The 24,556-nt window shown below is 37.4% G+C and overlaps 1 protein-coding gene across 1 annotated transcript in view; it reads right to left on the bottom strand.

The window, feature by feature from the left end:
* Positions 1-2,470: 2,470 nt before the first annotated feature.
* LOC149836869 (Prefoldin chaperone subunit family protein) overlaps positions 2,471-24,556 on the bottom strand; it is a 35,311-nt gene continuing 13,225 nt past the window's right edge. The window contains exons 6-11 of the mRNA XM_090007157.1: positions 23,854-24,098; positions 22,044-22,077; positions 5,394-5,512; positions 3,213-3,272; positions 2,949-3,026; positions 2,471-2,831 (exon numbers count right to left, since the gene is read on the bottom strand). Coding sequence (XP_089863283.1) covers positions 2,766-2,831; positions 2,949-3,026; positions 3,213-3,272; positions 5,394-5,512; positions 22,044-22,077; positions 23,854-24,098 — 602 coding nt within the window. The 3' untranslated portion in view covers positions 2,471-2,765. The remainder of the gene's footprint in view (positions 2,832-2,948; positions 3,027-3,212; positions 3,273-5,393; positions 5,513-22,043; positions 22,078-23,853; positions 24,099-24,556) is intronic.

Genomic DNA, 24,556 nt, shown 5'->3' on the forward strand with positions numbered 1-24,556 from the left:
ACATATAACACCCAATAGCTTTTTGTCTTATAAATCATTCTTTGGCCTTTCGATAAATTGCCATGAATGAATTCAATTAAGATTATCAATTGCGTAGTCTTTTCTCATATATAGTCAATAAAAATGCAATTTTCATCACAAATTCATAATTGTATTTTGTCTATTTAAAATATTTTTATATCGATTATATTTTGACTCCTGTTAATATTAACAAAGGGTGTTTCTTGGAAGCACTTAAAAATAAGTATTTTTTTTTCTAAAAAAGTTGAAAACTTCATGAGTAATTAAAAAGAAAGAAAAAAATTAAAAAGAATTGTTCTTCAAAAAGGCTTTAAAAACATGATAAATTGAGGAGTGTCATGCTTCTGCAACTACGAGTACATCTAGCATATTTTTAAACTTGGTCATAAATGGTTTGGTTCCAAATAGAAAAGAGTTAAACCAAAAAAAAAAGGGAAAAGAAAAATGATATATGCACTTGTTAGAGTCCAAATCTAGGGATCTTGGGTTCAAATCCCATTGGAGGGGAAAACTCGAGCTTGACTACCAGAAAAGCAATATCTATGTCTTATCATTTACAAGTAATAGGACAAATCGAACATGTACCGAGCTAAATGCTTCCCAATTGGAAATGTTTGACAAATAAATAAGTTGCTTTCCAGGGGGCTTATGCACCGAGGCCAATAGCCCTCGTTTCCTATGTTACATAGACACGGGTTATGCGAGTTCACGAATTCAAAGTTTTCTGAAAAAAAAAAAGGACACGATGATACATCCTTTTTTTTTAATTAGTCTTTTGATATTGTACTATATAAAAATACTTTTTTTTTGAAAGGCAAGCTGGAGTTAGGCTGCCCTCCACCACTTACACAACATACCATTGGGTTTTGAACTTGCAATGTCCCATCACATGGTGACGTGCACTAACAGCTCCTTCCAAACCAGCAGAGCCCCCTTGACCAGACAAAGAAAAGAGGAAGATCACTGAACTTGCAAAGAGGTTAGAGATGACATAAAAGAAAGTTATAGCTTTTAGATAGATAAAAAAAATGAACAAATAGGACTCACAAAGCGGACCCCATCTAGTTGGAATAAGACTTGATGATGACATTTTTTGTTGAAATATTATTATAAATCACTAAAATCCATGAAAACATTTTTTTTGAAAGGCAAGTTGGGGTTAGGCAGACCCATCAGTTATTCAGTGTAGGTTTTTGAACCTGCAAAGTCCCCCCACAAAAAGACTGGCAGTGACAGCTCCTACAAACCACGCGCAGCCCCTGTTGGTGAAAAATCTATGAAAAAGTTGAAATGATATTTGTTTATATCCATGTCCATATCAGCGTGTCATAGTCTGTCAGGTCGTGTTCTTGTGGCGGTTTATTTTCTTGTAGCTAAAGGTCCTGCTTCATTAAGCATTAAAAAAGAAAGGTGTTTGCTCTTTTTTCGATAACAAGAAAGGTGTTTTGCTCTTCGAGAACAAGCACCCTAATTTCTTTTTGGATGGATTCGGTCACAGAACTGATTATGCAAATTTGAATTCACAAAGTTTTTTTTTTTTGCTAGAAACCCTCACAGGAAGCCGGGTCACTTAATGAGCCTGCCTTCCCGCGAGGTAAACCCCAGGTGGAGTCATCAACACCCAAGCCCGAAGCCCACCAGTTAAATGCACTCGCACACCTGGTGGGAGTCGAACCCGGGATTAAGGGGTCAGCCCCAGGCCCACTGCCACTCGGGCAACCCAAAAGGTGATTTGATGTGATTTCACTAAAGCAAGTAAAAAGCACTGGACCTACCAGTTCCAAAAAATTGAAATTGCTACTTATATACGTTCATGGAAGTATGGAACTGATCAGCCTGAAAAAATGCTAATGGAACTAATAAATATAGTGGCGGTTTTATGCTTGTCTTATAAAAGAAAAGTTAATGGAACTAATAAATATAGTGGTGGTGTTATGCTTGCCCGATTTTGGGAATTTAACAGCAAAGTTGGATTTTAATGAAACAGCCCTCCGGGAGGAAAGAAAAAAAGGTATGAGAATTCCCACCTTGGTGTCCAAACAGACCCTTTGTTTTGATTGAATTGCCTTTTCACTGGCATTATCGAGGAACCATCAAATTTTCAAAGTTGGATTGCTCAGATGCTGCTTTCTTTTCTGAAGGTCAAGGTGCAGGTAGTCCCCCGAAGACAAAATACTTTGGTTACAACCTTGGCCCTTTATGCCTCTAATGAGGGGAACCGCCACTGGGAGAATATTCCCCCAAACTGGCATTCTTTTGTGTAATCTGCACAGTGTATAGCTGAAAAGGTTTTGTTACTCATTCTTTCAATATACTGGTAGGGGTCCACCAAACCCCAGCTTGCCTATCGAAAAAAAAAAAGGATAATGGGATTTTACAAAGGCTGAAATAACACACCTTTGAAGAGATTACTACGTCTACAACACATTTAGATGATGGAATGAAGCGATTTTCTTTTTCTGATTTTCTTTTCATTTATCAAAATCCATGCCTATTTTTCCTTCCAGAAAGATTGTAGAAAATCTTGCTAAAGTTTTTCATGCATCACTCACTTCTACATTCACTAATTATCTAGTGAAGACCAGACTATGAACCAGCGAACTGTAAAAACAGTATACAAGTTTTTTATACTAGTGATTAGACACTGGGACATAATTAGGATTCCAAGCTAGGTGCCGTAAAATTAGAGACAACTACAGAAGTTGGAGATTAATGATTTTAATATCACATCTTTAACTGGATGATCAGCGATTTGCCCTCTGCATCTTGAATCTTGAGACTGGTTTAGATGATGTTGAAATTGGTCCCTCCTGCGCCAGCCATATGAAAGAGGTTTATTGGTTGGATATTGATTAGTTTACACTAAAGGGGAAAAAAATTAAAGAAAAAAAAAGTTAAGGACCAATCAGTTCAACAAGAATCAGTACCTGAGAGGATCCCAATCCTTGGGTTGCAGGGCTTGGTGGGGTGATAAAACCACGTTCAACAACGGATCCAGTGAAAGCCTGAACACAGGAAAAAAGGTAAAGATCTCAAATATGCTAAAATAGTCTAGCTGATAATGCTCAGTGGATCTATGACTTTATCATTCTTACTACTAGGCACACGAGTTCAGTGGATTTCAAATTTAAGAAATGGTGTGTGTGTGGGGGGGGGGGGGGGGGAGGTGTGTTTTCAGAAGCAGAACATGCCTTCCGAGCATGAGAAGATCCAACTTTGTTCACGTGATCAGTAACAGGAGCCTCAGAGACCTGAAAAAACATAAAAGCTTCACCCTGAGAAACTGTTGAAATGCTGGAAAAGAAAAGGAAGAAAATACAGATAAAACTTGTGACGACATTATAAAAGTGGAGAAATGAAATTCTAAAAGAAAAAGAAATTTTGGTGCAATATATCTGCACCCTTGTGATCCCAATTTCCTATACCTGTCACCCACTGCCAGCCTGCTAACTTTATATTTTGTATTTCAGAAAATATTAATCACTTGGTGGTCATAGACTGCTCTAGATTAAGTAGAAGGAAGACGGTCATCCTCAGCATATATCACATTTACACTACATTATAACCATCTGATTGTGAAAAAATGAGAATCGAAAGAGTGTTTCATACATACACTCGCTTCATGGATTAAATTTAGTTTTTCTTACAATTCAATTCAGAACTAGTGAAGTGATGGATCACTTACAGGCACTTCAATACTAATAAAGAACACAGAACCAATTTAGCATCTACGCCACTGGAATAAGAAAAGCAATAGCAGGATGGGAAACCTTTTCCAAACTGGCAGCAGAAGCCAGTCGAGGAACATCATAATGGCAGAGTATTGAAAAGAATATAAGACATCGTACAAGCCAGTTAACATTCTAATGCCCTCAATGGCACTTATAAGTTATAACGTACATGAGCAACATCCTCCCAATTTGGTTGAACAGTTGCAAGCACATGGTTTTATCCTACAAACAACCCATACTTAAACAAAGGAAAATCAGCTTTTACAATCACTAGATATAGTTTTTTAATGACGTTGCCATCATGAGTTCGAATTTCCACTTACAATTTTCCAAACCTTTATTTTGATCTTTATCTATATGGTTCAAACTGAAAACTATAATTTGATAGATCTTCACCCAACAGATTAATTTTGCATGTAACCTAATGGAACATCACCCAGTATGTCCCCTTGCACCCACATCCTTTCAAGATTTGGTCTGATTCATATTGCTTTCTGGAAACATTTTGGAATAATAAAACTTAAAGAAGACATGCTCAACATGCTTCAATATTAAAATATGCAATCTGAATCAATTTAAACCAAATGATCAGCTATATGAAACTTGCCAAAAGGCAAACTAATACGTTAATTGAAACCTCAAACTTGTAATCAATAAAGGACCACAACTTTGTCTTTATCCTAATTCATAAGAAAAAAAATTCCAGTACTGGAAAGAGGAATTCTCAAACTCTGCCAAACTATTATTGTCATAAAAGACCTTTCTTTGAAGGCAAAGCTGCAAGTAATCCATAAAAGAACTACAGTTTCAAAAATAAAATCCATGAGGACCCAGGTTTGTCATTTAGTTTTGAATCAGACATAAAAGCCACAGTAACTGACATTACAACATCACACCCTCCTACATGGATTTAAACTTATTAATGCTTTGACCAATCCCATGGCAACCAAAACCACTTTGGTTTGCAGGTGGATCAGATCCTCATAGCAATAAACGAACATTGCAGGTAGGCACTTAGCAAGAACTTAGGTCCTCAAGGGTTAAATGCAAGGTCAGCCTTACATTAGTCTAAGAGATTTATCTACAATTTCCTCAGTGGCAGGATCAGATTTTGGAGGCGGAACTGGATCTTACAGGTGAAAACCCACCAACTCTGAATCGTACTTCTGTGGATATGAGGATAGTCATTTTTATGAAGTTTTAAATATGGCCTGTATATAAGGGAGTCAAAATGGAGTATCCATCTGACAGGTTTACTGTATCAATAGCCTTTCTCCTATTAACTTGTTCATCATTTTCAAATGTTTGTGGTTTGCCTCGAACTTTCCTGTTAACATGTTTAAAGCTTTTTGCAAACTTATTTGGGCATGCCACAGGATTGAAAGTGATAATGGCAACCAAAATCAGAATACCTAGCAGAAAGGCCTTGCTTTCAAATCTCACTGGGTTATTGCGGAACTTAGGAAATCTTCACATACTTTCAAGAATTTTAAATCTGTGTGATCACATAGCTTCGAAAAGTTTATGATTGTACCACATATAAAGTGCTACTAGGAGAAGCACTTATAAATTATACTCTATGTCCACAACTGCAAAATGTTTGCAATACTGAAGCAGTGAACAGAAGTAAAGATATCATACCTCATTTTGTGATGCAAACGTCACATGACGCTTCTCCTCAGGTCTAGGAAGAATCATAGGCTTCTTTTCCTGAAAGTTCCTTGTGTTATGGGCTCTATCATTTCTCTCAGATGGTTCACCTGAACAGGACAAACATACAAAATTTCACAGATAATAATTAGCTTCTAGGAAGAAAAAAAATAGCAGTGTAGATCAGACCAAAAGATAGCACTAGATACTATGTCACATAAGTGCGGGTGCTGATGTTATATATATATATATATATATATATATATATATATATATATATATATATATATATATATATATATATATATATATATATATATATATATATATATGTGTGTGTGAGAGAGAGAGAGAAATGCATTCATCCAGTCCCTATTTTTGGACTGGTTGAACCAGTTTCTTGTGGACCGTCCATTGTAGTTGATCAAACGGTCCACAGCATTTTCATTTCAAAAAGAAGCTGATAGTCACAAGCTCAAAAAATCCCGTCATTTCTCGTTTCTTTGTACGAGGAGCTCCCTGACATACTCTTTACAAGGAAAACTTTCTCTCTCTCTCCTGAGAGAAACTTTGCTGATCCTTCTCTCCCTCCTCTGTTGCCAACCTCTACCTGTGCACAATCACCACCAGTGCTACTGAGCGGAGGAAAGAGTGGAGCCCTTTCATATTTCTCTGCCTCTCTCCCCTTTCTGTCATTGAGGAGAGGACTGTGATCACCTTCGAGCAGTTGATAAAGGTAATGCTTCACTCACTCGTCTGCTAGATCACGCTTTGTGAATACTCTTTTTTTTTTTTGGGGGGGGGGGGGGGAGAGAGGGGTGAATATTTTAACTGTAATTAGTTTGGTTTCATTGTTTGTCTTTGGTATTATTCTAGATTGTCCTAGTTTTACTTGATTTTTTAAAATTTCTACTTATTTTTCTTATTATTCTCAGATATAGATTTTTCCTTTTTTTGTCCTTGAATTTTGGGGCATTAGCTTTTTCTTCTTCTCTCTTGGAAGAATTCAACAATGTCTTGAGTGTTTTTTTCTTCTCTGTTGGATTTGCATTTGGTTCATCTTCTTGTTTTAGTGATTTTATTTTTTTTAGTTGTGGGATTCACGTTTCTTGGGTCTTTTTCATTTTCTTTTATGGAGTTCATATTTTTATGGATAGTCTGGGTTTCTCTACTTTTACATTTCAGGTTTTTTCATCTGTAATGTGTTTGTGGAATGCTTTTGCTTACTTCTTCTCTTTTCTTTCTTTACTTTTTGTTCTTTTTCTCTTTTTCTTTTAGTGCCATTGGTTGCAAGTTCGTGAGGCTTTTGGGAGGAGAATTATATTTTTTTCTATTGTGTTTTATAATGATATAAATTTGGGGATCTTCTTTGGCTGGAGAGTATCTCTCAATTTGGATTATCATTCTCTATGGTTTATTAAGTGCATATTTGCAAGTTTTTTTTTCTTTTTCAATAAGGAAGTGGGTTTGTTGATGGGAGTTCTAAGAAAGTATCTTGTATATTGTTGTCACTGGCTTCTTATAATTGTTAGCTTCTACAAGCATTTCTTGTTGGAAGGTATTAGCTGATTCCCTTTAGTTGAGTTGAGCCATTTAGGTTGTTTTCTCTATACATTACCGACATAGTTTTATGTGAGGCATATAAGCTGATTCCATTTAGCCGAGGGATTTAGGTGGTTTTCTTTATACATTATCCACATTTACATGAGGCAACATTCTAGTATGAGCTTTTTTTAAGCACTGATCACCAATTCAAGGCTAAATGTGCAACTGCCAAACAATAATTATGTTAGGCAAGCCACTAAACCACTTCAAGGCTCCCAAATAGTGCCTTCAGGGGCAAAAAGGTGGGCTACTATTTCCCACTTTTAAGTTTGCTTGCATGAGAAAACAGTGAAAAGTGGACCCATTTTCAATAATAATTAGTTTAATATCATTTTTTACATTGGTATTATTCAGGATAGTTGTGTTCATTTTTATGCAAATTTTGTATTTTTTGAATTGCACCTTGCATATGGTATTTTATTGATATAGTTTTGAAAAGTACCTATGGACATACCCAATGGAGTCTTTACTATGGTGTGCAGCGGAGGGGCATGTTCTGTATTCTTTGCCTTTGTGTTTGTTACTAACATTGGTATTATTATTGATTGTTTGCAGAATGTGGCTCATGAAAAGCATTGTGGTTTTTAGAGGATGAAAACCAGACATATATAGAGAATGGGATTAATATAACTCAAGTAATTGGTTTAGAAAAACATGTTATAAATCATTTTGTACAGCAGAAAAAGCCATAATCTTTTGGGACGATCCAACAAGGGTAGGTTGGAAGTTCAGAAGACTCCATGCACATGAAAATTTCCTTTGATCGTTTTTTTAATGCTTTTGTACTTATGTTAACCATTTGTAAGAAAAACTCATTTAGTGCTTTTATTTTGTTCATGTGAAAACATATGATACATGATTGTTGTGATTGAGCTCAAGCTGATTTGTGTTGTTTTGACTGTGGTGCATGATACTGGATTATCCAAGTGGTTAGGAATCAGACTGTTGTATAGAATGGGTGATCTTAGTGATGGGATCTTATGCAAGCCTGACTAAATGTGCAATACTGAAAAGGATTCAATCCTTCAACTAGTTCTTTTTTTTTTAAGGGAAAAGAACACTTGTTGTTCAGAGGCCCTACTGGTATGATGCTAATATAACCATCATGGTTGGGTTCAATGAGCAAGTTGCTCAAAACGATTTGATGCTAGAAGCATGCAAACAAGTTTGTGTGCATGAGAACGTTGATTTGAATCCAAAGATTGTGATGAATATAGTCCAGCAGGCAAGAAGTTATGGTAGAGCACAAATTAATTAATAAAGTGTATAGACTTTGTGATAGCTCATAATCAATTAATAAAGTGTATTTACTTTTGTTATTAATTTCTGAAAGGAAATGTTCTGTCCCTCACCTCTTTCATAAAAAAAAGAAAGGAAATATTGATGTAAAAACCAAACCACCTAACAACTTATCAGTGTTTAATTCAACAAATTAATTCTTTGTCATCGTGAGCTACCAATTGGTCCAATCTATGTTCTATCCAATCAGGCTCAACCAGAATTCTATTGGTAGTCAGGAAAAGGACGGACATAATTTTGGTTGAAGTGCAGTGCACCCAACGAGTATAGTATGCAGGTTAGGACATCCGGGGCTGAGAATCAAGAAGTGCTGCTCGTGCTTCAGCTTGTATTCAGTTCACAAAGAGCACATTCAACCTTGTGAAATAGGCTTGACAAGTCAAACACAAACAATGAGTATTTGGCTTGGCTCAACTCGTATAAACTCGTTAATTAGTAATAAATGTATTTTATATCATAGAACATAGATGGCTGAAATGTTTGGCCTGCTAGCAATAAGTTTAAGGTTCAAATAAGGTAAAAATGTATTTATTTTGTAAATGACCCAGTTTAAACTTGGCTTAATACGTTTAGAGGCCAAATTTTGTTATTTTTAATTTTGAAAAGAATTTTTTTGTAAACAAGCAAGCTCGGACTCGGATTGTTTAACTCTAGCTTGCCATGAACATGAGCTCAGCTACGCCCGATGCAAAAGTGATCCGAGCATGAATGCTCTTTATAGGGTTTGTTCAGCTTGTTTACCCATCTCTTCGTATGATCAAGGAACTAATATATAACACAAATATTATCATCAATAGCCATAAGCTAAAAAAAAATCACCGATTATCCACAGATCCAAAGGGTTTCTGCTAAGTTTTTTTAGGGTCTCTGCTAAGTTATTAAAGAGAAACTAAAACAAACAGATTAAAGCACCCAACCAAACAATATGGGAAAGCACATTAAGATATTTGTGATCAATTCAAAGAAGAAAACACATATAACAAGAGGAAGAACAGTTGCCAAACATACCTTAACACTCCATGCAATTACACATAAAAACTTCATATTTTATGACATAGTTCTGTTATTTACTCAAGGAAGTGAAGTTCTAAGTTTTTTTTTTTGTAATTTCCCAGATGAGGCAGAAAAAACTAAAATTGCACAGAAAGAAAAACTAAAAAATGTTGAGAAACTATATTTTGATGACACACAATATAATACACTGTCATATTTGATTTAAATATGATATGATAATATGTCTTCTTGAAAAATGTTATAATATGACTGAATATGCTTTGCCATGTAATCTAACGAGTATTTGATGCAAGAATATCTCATCATAAAGGATGGAGGCCTCCTGTTCAAGTACAACCGTGGTGCAATCATACTTCTTGAAGAAAAAGCTTGTTGAGCCATGCGTTTTTAAAGATCATCTAAAGAGATCGGCTTCCTCAAGATGAAGACTTTTTTCTTCTTTAGAGTCATATGTAACAGAACCTTCAGAAGCATGCATATTGCATATTACATACTTCATAAAAGTCACTCATTCCCAAAAACTATATTTCATAAAAGTATACGATAGTTTCAAAAAGCACCTTTTTGAAAACCAATAATTGTACCTTCTTACAACCCTTTATGAAAAATGTATTTTGACATGATATTTTTAGCTCATGATTTCAAAAAGCAATAATTGTACCTTTTATCATGTACAAGACAACTTGAAAAGAAATAAAAAGAAATGATTTCAAATATGTAAGAAAAAGACAAAACATAGAAATCGGCTAGACAAAGAAAAACAAATATAATATGCTTAGAAAAGACTTTAGTTACCTTTTTACAAACTCAAGAATGTCGACTTACTTAAAGTCATCATTCTCTTTGTAAAACATTAAATACCTCCTCTAAAAATCCTTTTTAGAAATAAACTATCTTAATCCCACTCAAGAATGTCGACTTGCTTAAAGTCTTCATTCTCTCTGTAGACATTAAATAGCACATCATAAAGCAATTTTTGATATGACTATTTACAAAATAAAGATCTCAAAGCATTTATTGTACTTACACTCATTTAAATAAAGAAGTGACAATTTCTAATAAAATATTTAAGTACTACAAATCATTAATTAGAATAAAGACAAATGTACATGATGACTTACACATCCAACGTTCAATGTACTATTGTAAGAAAAAGACTTTTTACATAAACTATATAATACCTAAAATATTACAACGACTAGTGTACCTCATATACTACTTTTATGGAAAGAAGACTTTTTCAAATATCCATAAAGATGTTTTTTGAAATGACTTGACATCTCACATCCCAAAAAAACAACTATTTTTCTAAGGCTATATAAACACAATCAAATTACTTATTTCATAAGGACATGTGAGCTTACAACGAGAAAAAATCCTATTCGATGTTTGAAAGAGAGCCTTGAAAAAGAAAAAGAAAAGAAAGAGAAAAAGTCAAGAATAGCTCTTTGACAAAGAGTATCTTCTGAGTGAAAAGAACAGAACATTCTGAGAATCCTTCATTCGTGTATTCATATCATCCTGAAGATTCTATAGGAAGTATTGTAACTTTTTGTTATTCACTGTATTCCTTCTTTGTTGAAAGAAGTAGACCTCTGAGAAAGAGGGTGTTGTCCTTCTCTGTTGAGAGAAGAAGACCTCTGTGAAAGAGGGTGTGCCCCTTATCTGTTGAGAGAAGAAGACCTTTGTGGAAGAGGGTATTCCCCTTCTCTGTTGAGAGAAGAAGACCTCTGAGGAAGAGGGTGTTGTATTATTTATCCGGTAACTCGGATGTTATAGTGGAAAGCTCAAGTGGTTTGCTTGGGGACTGGATGTAGGTCTGAGAATTGACCGAACCAGTATAAATTCTATGTTTTATGTGTTGTGCCTTATTGCATTTCTTTTTTAATTTATCGATCTTTATCGTATTTCACTATTCACCCCCCCGCCCTCTAGTGGAATTTCAAAAAACACAAGAAACAAAAAGGAAAATCAAACGCAAGCCATAGTTCAAGGAAATCATGCAGTTTAGATCAACATAAAATTGTTGGTGCAATAATTTATGGACTTGCACAAGTTTTTTGGCATTGTTATCTTTCCATTAAATTTTTCATCGGGACTTACGCGGTGGTCGGTGGACTATCGACAACTTAGTCATGGTTGTGCACAACGCCTAGAGGAGTAAAGCACCCAGGCAATGGGCATCGATGCTCAGGCGGTGGGGCTTTTGCAGAGAAAGTTTGTGGTGGTGGTGGTGGTGGTGGCAGTTGCGTAAAACAGAGATCAGAGGAGTACGAGCACTGATGGTGGGGACTGTGTATAGGGAGGAGTCCCATGGTGTCGATTTATCTGGAAACAGGGCCCACTCACTCTAGTATAGCTCCGGAGAGTGGGTCGTGACTCTTAATCAGGAGGGCAATCATGGATGCTAAACCATGGCCAACACCCCTATGTAACTTTGGCCTTGATAGTGGGAGGAGTCGCCCTGTGGAGTCAAGTTCCAAAGTTCATTAATCAACCTCCAGAACTGGCAATCGTCATTAAAGTCTTTCTTGTCAAAGGAAAACATGACTTGATCGGTCTTGGTTTGACATGGTTTACGCAATATTGGTTCTTGTAAGAGTCAATAAATCCATTAACAAAATCCTTTCTAACCCTGCCTTTTGACTCGCAGGAAAGGTGTCACTTTACTTTACTATGGTGTCACATATGTAGGCTCGACAAAGAAGCAGTAGCATTGTGTAGTCGCATCCAATCTCGCTTTGCTTTGCTCTTGTAAGCAGAGTCTACACTCTACGCTCCTCATCTACTCGCGAGCCAAAACTGGCCCAGAGAGATGCGGACGAGAGCCAAATGTGGTACAAGGCCGAAAATCTTTCATCGATCTGAAGAACCACTGCCAAATACGATGATGCTCCAGCCGAAGCGATTCTTGCCCGTTCTTATTGTGGATTGGTTCGGAGCTTTGGGAGAATGGGCGAGGGAGAGATCTAAAAGCAATGTCAAGTAAAGCCTTCAACAAGAGTGTTTTGGCTTCCTCAAGGTCGTGTGAAGCTTGCTTTAGTCGTCACTTTTGTAGCGGTTTTGAAGTTCATTTTTTTCATGTGTTAGTCTCGCCCCACCGTCTGTGGTAGATACAAAAATTGCCCCCAGCGATCTTGACAGTCGATACTAGCCAGTAGGTAGCAAAGCCTAGCCCTGACCGATGTTGTATTGACTTGGTAAGATGGGATTGTTAGTAGAGACTCAAGTAGGTGGACCTTGTGAAGTTATTTTGAGCATGTGAATGTTGTCTTGTTCGGGCCATAGCCGACACTCGCCATGTCAATTAAGAATGAGTTAAGAAATTTGGGTGGAGTGTGGAACCCCTGATATAAGCATGTAACTCTGTTGTAGGGCAGATTTAGGGATGCCAAATATTGGCAACATAGACATAGGGAGCATAGGTACCCTGAACGGTACCTTCTAGGGTCTGATATAGCTAGCATCTATCAGCTGCTTGAGTAGCTTCATTAGATCTAATAGTTCAAGGGGAGCCATTTTCCTTAGTAAAGGCTAACAAAGCTCTAGCTTTATCTTATGGTCCACTGGCCATCTTGGTGGTTGGCACTTCGACAATTGCTCACGCATGACATCCTCGAAATCTCTTAGCTTAGGGCCAGCTCAATCCCCCCCCCCCCCGAGACAACCTGGTCCATTGGGTTGGTCCTCTTGTGGCAGCATTTCCACGAGACATGTCTCACAACCCTTATTTATGCCTTGCTTTAGTTGCAGGGCCGCTTTTGTGATCTCTGTCTTCTCTGAGCTGCCACTGGCACCATGCACGGGGCCCTATCATCCAAGATGCGAAGTATATAATGGTGGCGTCACCTCGGAGTTGACAACCGAAATTTGGCTTGCATCCCATTCATTGATGGCCATCGAGAAGACGTAGATCAGCTTCCTTGTTGTGGGCTTATCCACTGATTGAGCCCCATAATGGCATTGAGTTGTTGCAAGACCCCTATCTGTGGCTTTACTTGCTCCTCCATCTTTAAGGGCTTGCCTGGGCAGTCTCGTAGTCCATTTTGGAGCAGATGAAGCAACCCTTCTCATTTTTTGTCTTTCTCAGTTCGGCCTTGACCGGACATGCAGCATCCTAAGGATCACCAGGCAAATTTCTCTCTATAAGGATCAAGGGTTGGGGCATAGCACAATTCTTCTTGGAGGAGGGTTGGTTTGCCCAGTGACTGATCCTGCCATAATATGTAAAGAAACAACAAGACTACAATCCACAAACCAAAGTGTTCCCTCAAGGAATCCACTTACAGTACTCACAAAGTGAACCACAAGGTGTTCTAAAAGAACACACTCATAAACCCATATAAAGGGAATAAAAATATAATCTATTCAACAAAGAAGTGTGCCAAAAGGCGTACAAATCAAAGGAGAGAACACCCCTATATATACAAGAGGGAAGAAAAAAGAAAGGCTCAAAAGAGAGAGGGAGTCAAGCTCCCAACAGCTAGAACAGTCAAACTCAGTTTGACTGCTCCCAATGGCTAGAATTTCTAGTTGTTGGGAGCAATCAAACCCAGTTTGACTCTCCCTCTAACATATATATTTATATACAATATATATGTATTATATATTGTATATATACAAATATACGTATATACACAAATATATATATATATATATAATTTAACACTCCCCCTGAAACTTACGGTAGGATAACCGAAAGTTTGCTTAAAAGGAAGTGAAACTTAAAAGCAGAGAGAGGTTTGGTAAAAAAATCCACCAACTAGTACTATGATGTGACATAAGGTAGATCGATTGTTCTTTGAAGATATTTCTCTCAAACATAATGGCAGTCCATTCTAATATGCTTCGTTCTTTCGTGAAAAGTGTTGTTGTTGGCAATATAGACAGCACTCTTGTTGTCATAGCATCTTTGAAGCTCCTAGAATCTTGGTTCTCATATCAGTCAACAGTCTTCTCAGCCATACTACCTCCATTGTGGAAGTAGCCATGGCTCGATACTCAACTTCAATTGAGGAAAGAGAGACGCTTTTGGAACCTCCACGAAACGATTCACCTAAGAAAACACAAACACATGTGGTTGAGTGTCTATTGTTTGGATCACCTCCCATCTGTATATGCAAGTAAATCTAATGCATAAGAGGAAGACATAAGCAGCAGGCCTCTAAAAATAAAATTGAAACTGACTAGGTGTGTACAATATGTGTTATATCAAGTCTCGTAATAGTTAATAAGAAAGAGCTTTGATAAGTTGTATATAAGGAGTTGGATCATCCAAAGGTTATCCATCATCAATTTTCATCTTGACATTTGTTACTTCGGGAGTGTCAACCTTCTTATCATCTGATATTCCAGACTTGAAAATAATATTAGAAGCAAACTTAAACTGAGATAATAAATAACCTCTAGGAAAATAGGCAACTTCTATTTTTAGAAAGTACCGTAGGAAACCCAAATCAGTCATTTCAAAACTAGTTTTAAGAATATGTTTGACATATTGAACTCCATGTTTGTCACCTCCGGTGATTAACATATCATCTACATAGAGCAATAAAATGACAATACCTGCATCTGAATCATTAACAAACAAAGTAGTGATAGTCAGCAAGAACTAAAACTAATATCAAACATAACATACTAGGCTTTAGGGTTTTGTTTCAACCCATATAGCGCCTTTTAAAGGCAAAGAATCTTTTATTGAGAAAGACTCGTACCAAGAGGTGTCTCCATATATACTTCTTTCATAAGTTTTATATTTAAAAAAGTGTTTTTGACATCCATTTGATATATAGACCAATTTTTTGTTGACATTACTGCAATAAAAGTTCTAATTGTGATCATGCGAGCAACTAGAGCAAAGGTTTCTTCATAATTGATGTCATGTTCTTGCAAATATCCCTTTGCAACAAACCTAACCTTATATTGTTCAAGAGTTTCATCACTCTTGGTTTTTATTTTATATACTCATCTACAACCTATGGGTTTCTTTCCTAGTGAAAGATTTTAAATAGAACAAGTTTGAGCCTTTTCTAAAGCTTCAAGTTCTACCCTCATAGCTTCAACCTATTTAGGGTGTTCTTTAGCCTGAGCATAAGATGAGGGTTCTACGTATGAGTGAATTAGGGCTATGCATGCTTGATATTTTGAAGAAAAAGAATCATAGGATACAAATTTGGATGGGGTTTTGATATTCTAGATGATTTCTTATTTACAGATCATCTTTACTAAGGTTAGAAAACTTTTCAAGTACATATGGAGGGTTTTGATTTCCCCTTCTAGAATATTGTATATGAGTTTGATCATTGTGGGACACTCCATCAAGTAAGTCAAAGTCGCTAGATTCAATAACATTCTTCAAATCATGCTCAAAGTCATAGTTATTAATATCTTGTTTGGAAACAAAGTCAAACAAAAAAGAATACTCGGTTACTTCCTTCGGTTGATCCTTATCAAAGAAATTTTCTTTTTTCAAGAAGGTAACATTTCAAGAGATATATAATTTCTCATTTTTAGAGTCATAACACCTATATTCCTTTTGATTGTCAGCATAACCAAAGAAGGTACAAGGGTAGCTCTAGGAGAAAACTTGTCATTCTTATTGGTAAAAATAAAGCATTTGCAACCAAAAGTTCGTAATCTTGAATAATTAGTAGAGAATTTAAAGAGTTTTTCAACTGGTGAGGTGTTGTGTAGAGAGATGGCATTCTGTTTATAAGATAAAATCTTAGGCACATAACTACCAAAAAGTAAAGTTCTTGAAGTTTCAATAATGTGCCTATATTTTCTCTAAACCAGCCCATTTTGTTGTGGTGTGTGTGGATAACATTTTTTATGCATAAGAACAATAAAGTCCAGATAGTTTTTAAATTCTTTTAACAAGATTTTTTCCTTTGAATCAGTTCGAAATATAGAGATATTATTTTCAAATCTATTTTTGACCATCTTATGAAAACTTTGAAAATGAGAAAAAACTTCAAATTTATGCTTAAGTAAATCCAAGTATATCTAGTAAAGTCATCCACAAATATACCATAATATGCATGTCCACCTTTAGACATAACCGGTGTTGGACCTCAAACATTTGAATAAACCAACTCAAATGGTCTAGAGGAAATAAATGTTCTATCTTTAATTGGTAATCGTTTCATTTTTTCAAGAACACGGTCTTCACAAGTGAAATCATCAATATTATAAATTTTTTTCAAATTTAAAAAAAATAGATTTTAGATATACTGAGATGTCCTAATCTTTTATGCCACAATTTCAAATCCATTTTTTGGACATTACAACAAAAGGCATCTTTCGGTATTACAAAAAAAATCATATAGTAGAGGCCTCCTTCTCTATGGCCTTTCCTAATCAGCTTCCTTGATAGGCAATCCTACACCAAACATTTATTTGAAGAGAAGGAGATATTACAACCATAATCGGACATTTGAGATACGAATAAGATATTCCAATTTAATTTAAGAATGTATCTAACTTTTGAAATCAAAAAATTTTTAGAGTTTGAAAGATCTTTTTCAAAACTTCCTATTCCTTTGATTTCAAGAGGCATACCATCAGCCATAAAAACTTTTGAGGCACTTTAGTTGCTATAGCATTTTGATAAAATGTCACTGTTTGGAGTCATGTGAAAAGATGCACCAGAGTCAAGAAGCCAAGGAATCTAAACTGGGTCTAAATAAAATAATATTGTGGCCCCAGCTGAAGAAGATGACCCTCTAAGAAGAGGTTGAAGAGCTTCGACTAATTGAGCTAGAGACATGCTTCCAATAGATGATTCTTGAGATGTGGGAAAGTCCTTGTCCTTTGGCTCTTGAGAAGAGTCAACCGAAGCCACATTCTTTTCAAATGTCCCTTTTAGTTTAGGACATTGGAGCTTAGTGTATCCCGGTTCATGACAAAAATAACAAATGGTTTTCTTTCTCTCAGTCATTTCCCGGTCTTCTATAGTGAGGTGGCTTATATGCAGGAACATGGTTTCTCGGTCTAGAAACGGGGAAGACCAAGTCATCTTCACTTTTGCTTATATGCTTTTTTATTTTATTCTCTTCCATATTCAACTCTTCTATAGTGTCTTCAATAGAGGGCACTTTTCTTCTATGAAGAAGAATAGTCTTGGTAGATTCAAATTCCGATCTTACTCCATTAATGAATTGATAAAAGTGCTCTGCATCTTTTTGTCTTTGACGGAGTTCTATGTCTTCGGGACAATGCTACTTTGGCTCTACAAGAGTCAATTCTTCCCAAAGTCCAAATAGGTCATTATAATATTCTCTAATAGTTTTGTCTCCTTAGACCATAATCTGAACTTTATCTTGCATGTTACATATATGTGTGCAATATCTTTAAGAGAATACATTCTCTTAAGATAATCCCAAGCCTTGTTAGCATGTTCAAATTTGGCAAGACTTGAACATTTTTTCACATCCATACTACTAATAAGCCAAGACATGTTCTTGGCATGTCTCATTCTCCACTCCTTCCACATTTTCTCATAAGTGGTTATGGCTTTAGTTTTCTCATTTTCGGTTAGAGAAACCTCTTTCTCACCCTCTACCTTAGAGAGAACTAGATTGGGTTTCAGATTTGATCCATCTACTAGTCCCCATAATCTCTTTCCCCACATAAGGTGTTTCACGATAGAAGCCCAAACAACAACAACAACAATTACGCCTTCATCCCAAAACAATTGGGGTCGGCGATATGAACCAAAAAAGAAAATCATTCTGGGTCTTCCACATGAATCATTCTCCTCCAATCATTTTTATCTAATGCCATGTCCTCGGTGAGGTTCAAAGCATTCATATCCTTTCCCATCACCTCCATCCATGTCTTCCTAGGCCTACCCCGACCTCTTTTAACTAATATATTTTCCCATTTCTCCATCCTTCTAACTGGAGCATCATTAGGCCTTCGCCAAATATGTCCAAACCACCGTAAACGATTCTCTCTCATCTTATTTTCAATGGGTGCAACGCCTACCTTCTTACGTATCTCCTCGTTCCGAATCTTATCTTTTATTGTATTTCCACACATCCATCTCAACATACGCATCTCAGCTACACTCATTTTTTTAATATGATGTCTCTTGGCAGCACAACATTCCATACCATATAGTAAAGTGGGCCTAATAGTCGTCCTATAAAGCGTTCCCTTCAACCGCAATGGCATTCTACGATCGCACAACACTCCAGTTGCACTTTTTCATGTTACATAATTAAAAACATTAAGCTTTATGAGTTTAATGGAGACATTATCATTGTCATCCATTTTTACAAGGGAGAAAGAAATAAAAAAGAACGAGAGAAGAGAAAAATGGAAAAAAGAAAAGAGATGAAGAAGAACGAACACACCTCTATGAACACACAAGCCAACAAGCCAAACTTGCACAATTCCGCGAACACTTGATTCATCAAGAAGGTCTTCTTTTCTTCTATTGAGCACAAAAAATAAGGCAACAAGCAACCTTCAGAGGTTAAGAGCAACCTCACTCTCATACCATGTAAAGAAACAATAAGACTACAATCCACGAACTAAAGTGTTCCCTCAAGGAATCCACTTACAACACTTACAAAGTGAACCACAAAGTGTTCTAAAAGAACACACTCACAAACCCAAATAAATGGAATAAAAAATATAATTTATTCAACAAAGAAGTGTGCCAAAAGGCTTACAAATCAAAGGGAAGAACACCCTTATATATAAAAGAGGGTAGAGAAAAGAGAGGCTCAAAAGAGAGAGGGAGCCAAGCTCAAACTAGGTTTGGCTGTGCTGAACGACTAGAATTTCTAGCCGTTGGGAGCCGTCAAACCCAGTTTGACTCTTCCTCTAACATATATATTTATATACAATATATATGTATTATATATTGTATATACACAAATATATATATATATATATGTAAATATATGTACAATTTAACATAATGTACTCCTACCTCTATTTATTGAACGGGCAACCGAAGCATACGGTGATCTTCATGTGTAGGGATGGCAGTGGACCGGGGGAAAGCGGGGCCCCGCCTCGCCCCGTTTGGACCGAGGATGAAGGGTATGAAACGGGGATGGAGGCGGGGACGAAGATTAAAATCCATCCCCGTCCGGGGGTGGAGGCGGGGATGGACGTGCACTTTTCCCCACCCCGCCCCGTCCCCGCCACGATCCCCGCCCCGACCACTTTTCCCCGCAATATCCCCGCCCCGCCCTGCCTCATCCCCGTTTGAACCGAGGATGGCGGACATGAAACGGGGATGAAGGCGGGGATGGAGGATAAAATCCATTCCCCGCCGGGGATGGAGGCGGGGGTGGAGGATAAAATCTTGAGGCGGGGCGGGGGTGGAGACCTTGTCCCCCGCCCCGCCCCACTTCCATCCCTATTCATGTGTGCCCGAGTCGAGGTTCCAAAGGAAAGAAAGGGTGGTAGATAATGAGAGTATGTCGCATTTGGACAAGCAGGCAGAATGGATAAGCGAAAGGTGCCATGGAGTGGGGAATATCCTGAGTCTCATGTAAGACAACTATCTATGAAGTGAAGCTTATCACAAAGCCATCCCGACCCAAATATGAGAAAAAAAAAGGCCGTCAGGGTTTGTTCTCGTAGAAGTGATGTGTTCCATTTGTATGAATCACGAACATACCACTCAGGACTGAACATAGAGCCACTAAGAGTTGGTTGATTGGGCCAGCTGCAGGTAGGGTCGGAGACCAAGAAGTGAGTTATTGATACCAAGCATTCTTCTTATGGCTATATCTAATACCCTGGTTCCTGTACAACAACAAACAACAACAACTACGCCTTCATCCCAAAACAATTGGGGCCCTGGTTCCTGTAGAAAGGGAAAAAAAATTTATGTTCTTCCTTTCGTTTTCAAGAAGGGAAGATTTTAAGGAAATCCTATTGATTATTGCTTTCTCAAGACGAGAGGTTTTCGCATGAAAAAAAAGGTTCAAATGGTAAGATCCCTTCGTCACCCCTTTCATTCTGGAGTGAGATATATATATATATATATATATATATATATATATATATATATATATATATATATATATATATATATATATCACCTCACTTATTAATTGACTCCAGGGGAAATTAACAAACCAACTAAAATAAACCAAGCCTAACCAGTGTTCTGACTTGAGTAGTATATTACATCCATATAGAAGCACTATCACTTGCAGAAAAATACTCATTATCATCTCTTTGTTTGGAAGGATGACATTCTAGTGCCCACGCAGCAAATTATGCATTTTCTTGCCTCAGGTTTCTCTTTGTGTACCACAAATGCATGGTGTCTATTGTGTGTGTGTGTGTGCCTTGGTGGTAGGGATGCACACGGGCCGAGTTTGAGATGAGCCTGGGCTGTTCGAACTCGGCTCGCTTCAAAATGCCCATGTTCAAGAGCGGCTCGAGCTCAGAGCCGAGCTTGAACGGCATTGTCCAGACTTGGCACGATTCTGAGCTTGAGCCGAGCTTGAACGACATTCTAAAAAAGTTTTTTTTTGTTACATACGGTGGGATTCCATCCCCAACCTCTCCAAACATTTCCACTGCGCCAGATCATGTGTTTTTTTACCGTGACCGAGAAAAACTTATACATACTAAACATCCCCTTGACTAATATACAAGGAAAAAAAGTAAAAGGCGTGGGATTCGAACTCAACACCTTTTAAGGAAGAGACTAACGCCCTACCATTACGGAAACAATGACTTTTTGGTTTTATTTTGCAAACATATTACATATATACTTTTATTTGAGCCTTATCGAGCTCAATAGGTCGATCAAACTTGGCTCGTTTGCTCTTCCGAGCCTCAGAGCCATGTACAAGCTCAGCTCATTTAAGGCATGAACGAGCTTCGGGCCGAGCTTAACCAAGTTGAACCCGGGCCAGCTCGATTCGTTGTGCATCCCTACTTGATAGGTGGGCAGATGCACGTCCGTTTATGCACAATGGTGTATGACACACCCCAAAAAGAATCCACTTTCTTGGCCTTGTGGCAGCGCACTACCACACCCACTTCTGCTCCTATTCTTGATAAATATAGTTAACAATTGGGATTTATCACATATTATGTTATCTGGCATTCCCAAAAACAAGAATGTCATTTCTCATTAGAAAAAGAAAAGCATGCTGTGAAAACATAAAGAATAATGCAGACCAACAGCATTAAGATTTATTTTTTAGCAACCTTAAAGCATAAGTAAACTTGAAATAAAAGACAGACTAACCTACAATGGCATTCAAATAGCAACAAATGGATCAATTAAGAGGGGAGAAATTACAAGTTAAAGAGATTCATGATCAACATACAATCAGCTAAACAAATGGATCTTTCTAGCCTTTTGGCATATATTATAGGCCTTGTATCTGAAATAAGAAACAAAATAAATCCATAAAAGTATTTTGGCCAAATTGCTCCTTGAAATCATCACCTATGCTGTTTATCAAACATATAAAGGACATTCATAAACATCACAAATGTTAGCTCCATAAAGCTCAACATGGATGTAGATAATGTGGAACACACACATACCAGAGGTCATGAAATTCATGCCATTATTAATGAACTTAAACATAAAAGAATATGCATTAGCATTCAAAGTCTCACCAACTATAACAACATGATCATCAACAGAAAAAGAAAATGTAATTGAAGTTATGTAAAACACCGTTGCTAAGGATTTCTTTGAATCCTTATTTTTGAATTTGATTTTACCTTCGGCGCAAGACTGAAGCTGCAATTTTTCAAGCTGCAACGAAATAACAGCCAACGTTACTAGTGACTGTCAAGGAGTAGCAACCATTGACTCACAATTGCATATATATATATATGTGTGTGTGTGTGTGTGTGTGTGTGTGTGTGTGTGTGTGTGTGTGTGTGTGTGTGTGTGTGTGTGTGTAATCGCCAAATATTGCAGTAATTTCAATCTATCAAGTGTTTAGAGGCTTTTTCTCAGAGATAATAACAATATGAGAATATTCCTATGAACAGAAAATGTCTGCAAAACAAATTTGTGACAACATTGCAGCAATAAACTCATGATATTTTCATCCTTAAAATGGAATTTCAATTTTTAAATTTTTAAGTTTTACTATATTTGATTTTCAAAATTCCCGAGATATTCTTGAGATCTCCCAATAAAATTAAACATTTTTAAATTCTCTGAGGAAAACTCATGAATATTTTGTGAGTCAAAGATTGGTGACTGTGTGTGTGTGCATGCGTACAAGCATGTGCATGGACATGTGTGCATGTTTAAATTAATTGTTTCAGTAATAACTGTTTGGTTGTGAGTGAGAGATGAACAAATTTTAGGTTGTTTGGGAGCAAGGCATCATAAGGAGTTGGAGAGTTGAAAATTGCATGAGCAAAGCCTCATAAGGAGTTGGAGAGTTGAAAACTGCAAGTATGCAATTATTTGACTTGGCTCTCAGGCATTTCCCAATTCTATTCTACAAAGAAGCTAAAAAGTAAACAACACCCTAAATGCCCCTTAAAGCATAAGTAGGAGTTAGATACAACCTATGTCACAGGGATTCAGCCAACCAGGTGCCGCACCCACGTCGACGCGATGCAGGTGTGCGTGCGGCACCCGGTGCAGTCAACGCACCCAGGGTCATATCCATCCAAATTTTAGACTTAAAAAAAATAATAATATCGCCCGGTGAAATGGGCTTGAGCCTAAGGATTAGGGCAAAACTATTTTGCCCTCTTTCCTGTCTTCCGAGTTCCGACGCTGCTGAGCTACGACACCCCGACGCCTGCTACCGTCCGGCGAGCGCAAACTCAATCTCCATTTTCAAGGTACATTATGCTCTCTCTCTCTCTCTCTCTCTCTCTCTCTCTCTCTCTCTCTCTCTCTCTCTCTCTCTCTCTCTCTCTCTCTCTCTCTCGGCTACCTCTCTCTCTATATACTTTTTTTCCCATTTTCATACTGTGTGCCTCTCTCTCCCCATACTGCGTACCTCAGTCTCTCTCAATCTCGGCTAAACAAGCCCATTTTTGAAAAAAAAAATTACCCATTTTAGGGAAAACTCACTTTGGCTGGCTCGTTTTCTTAAAAATCTATCTATTTATACTGTTTATACATAGATATATTATATTAATATGTCTGTTGGGACGTTGCAAGTTCGAATCCTAATCTAATGACCCGTATGGGGGTCTGTCAAAAAAAAATCTGCTTTAAGCAGTCATTTTTTATATATACATAGATATATTATATATAATTTTTAATATTGTTGCCCTCCCGCACCCAAGTTTTTTTAAAGTGCCGCATCCCCGCACCCGCACCCGCACCCATGTGACATAGGATACAACTTGATGGCAAATTCTCAATACCTACCCCAACTACTGGGTCCCACACAGAGCCTTAGAGGACAAATTAGATAGTTTAGCTCTAAGTCTAATCTTTATAACAAGATCTTATGAAGAAGCTCATGCTCCATCAATCATGTAAACCAGAACTAATGTTCTAATAATTGTGGCATATATGTATAGATTGCCTTTAACGGCTTTATAGAGGTACCTCAATTCCTTGTACGCTTTTATCTTGGGTGGAATTTAAATTGGCAGCATTCTCCAAGTGAGACTCAGCTACTGGACTTTCATGCACTGTATCTTCGTCAGCATACTCTGATGAACTTCCTGCCTGATCTTCTTCCTTCTCCAGTTCATCTAACCTTGACATTAGTCTGTCAAATTCTTCACTCTGGGATAACTTTTTGCCATTTCCATCATCGGACGAAAGCAATAGTTCTGATCTTGAAACATCTAGATTACACATACCAATTTATTAAACATACCGAGATCAAAATCAGCATTAAAAGAACAATTTAATAAAAAAGAAGACATACTAGGGGTGGACAACGGGCCAGCCCAGACCCATAGACAGGCCTGACCAGGTTATGATTGGGCACAGGCTGGGCTTATTGTCCCCTATTTATTTTGAAAATGGGCTAGGCCTGCTTCAGGTCCGATTACCTTACCAGGCTGGGGCCGCTTTGAGCCGGATTACCTTACCAGGCTGGGACCTCCCCGACTTTAGTTGGGCCTGGGCTGCAAAATGCAGCCAGTTACCCGACAACCCGTCAGGTACCTGGCCCGATGTCCACCCCTATAGGGGCGTAGGAGAACAACACATTGCATGGCTGAAAAAGTGAGGAGAGCGGGGAGAGAAGAGAATATGGGTGACAAGGTATCAGGTAAACGGCTAATTACACCCAAGGAAA

Source organism: Nuphar pumila, chromosome 5 (assembly GCF_984573655.1).
Source record: "Nuphar pumila chromosome 5, dmNupPumi1.hap1.1, whole genome shotgun sequence".
In the NCBI taxonomy this organism is placed as follows: domain Eukaryota; kingdom Viridiplantae; phylum Streptophyta; class Magnoliopsida; order Nymphaeales; family Nymphaeaceae; genus Nuphar; species Nuphar pumila.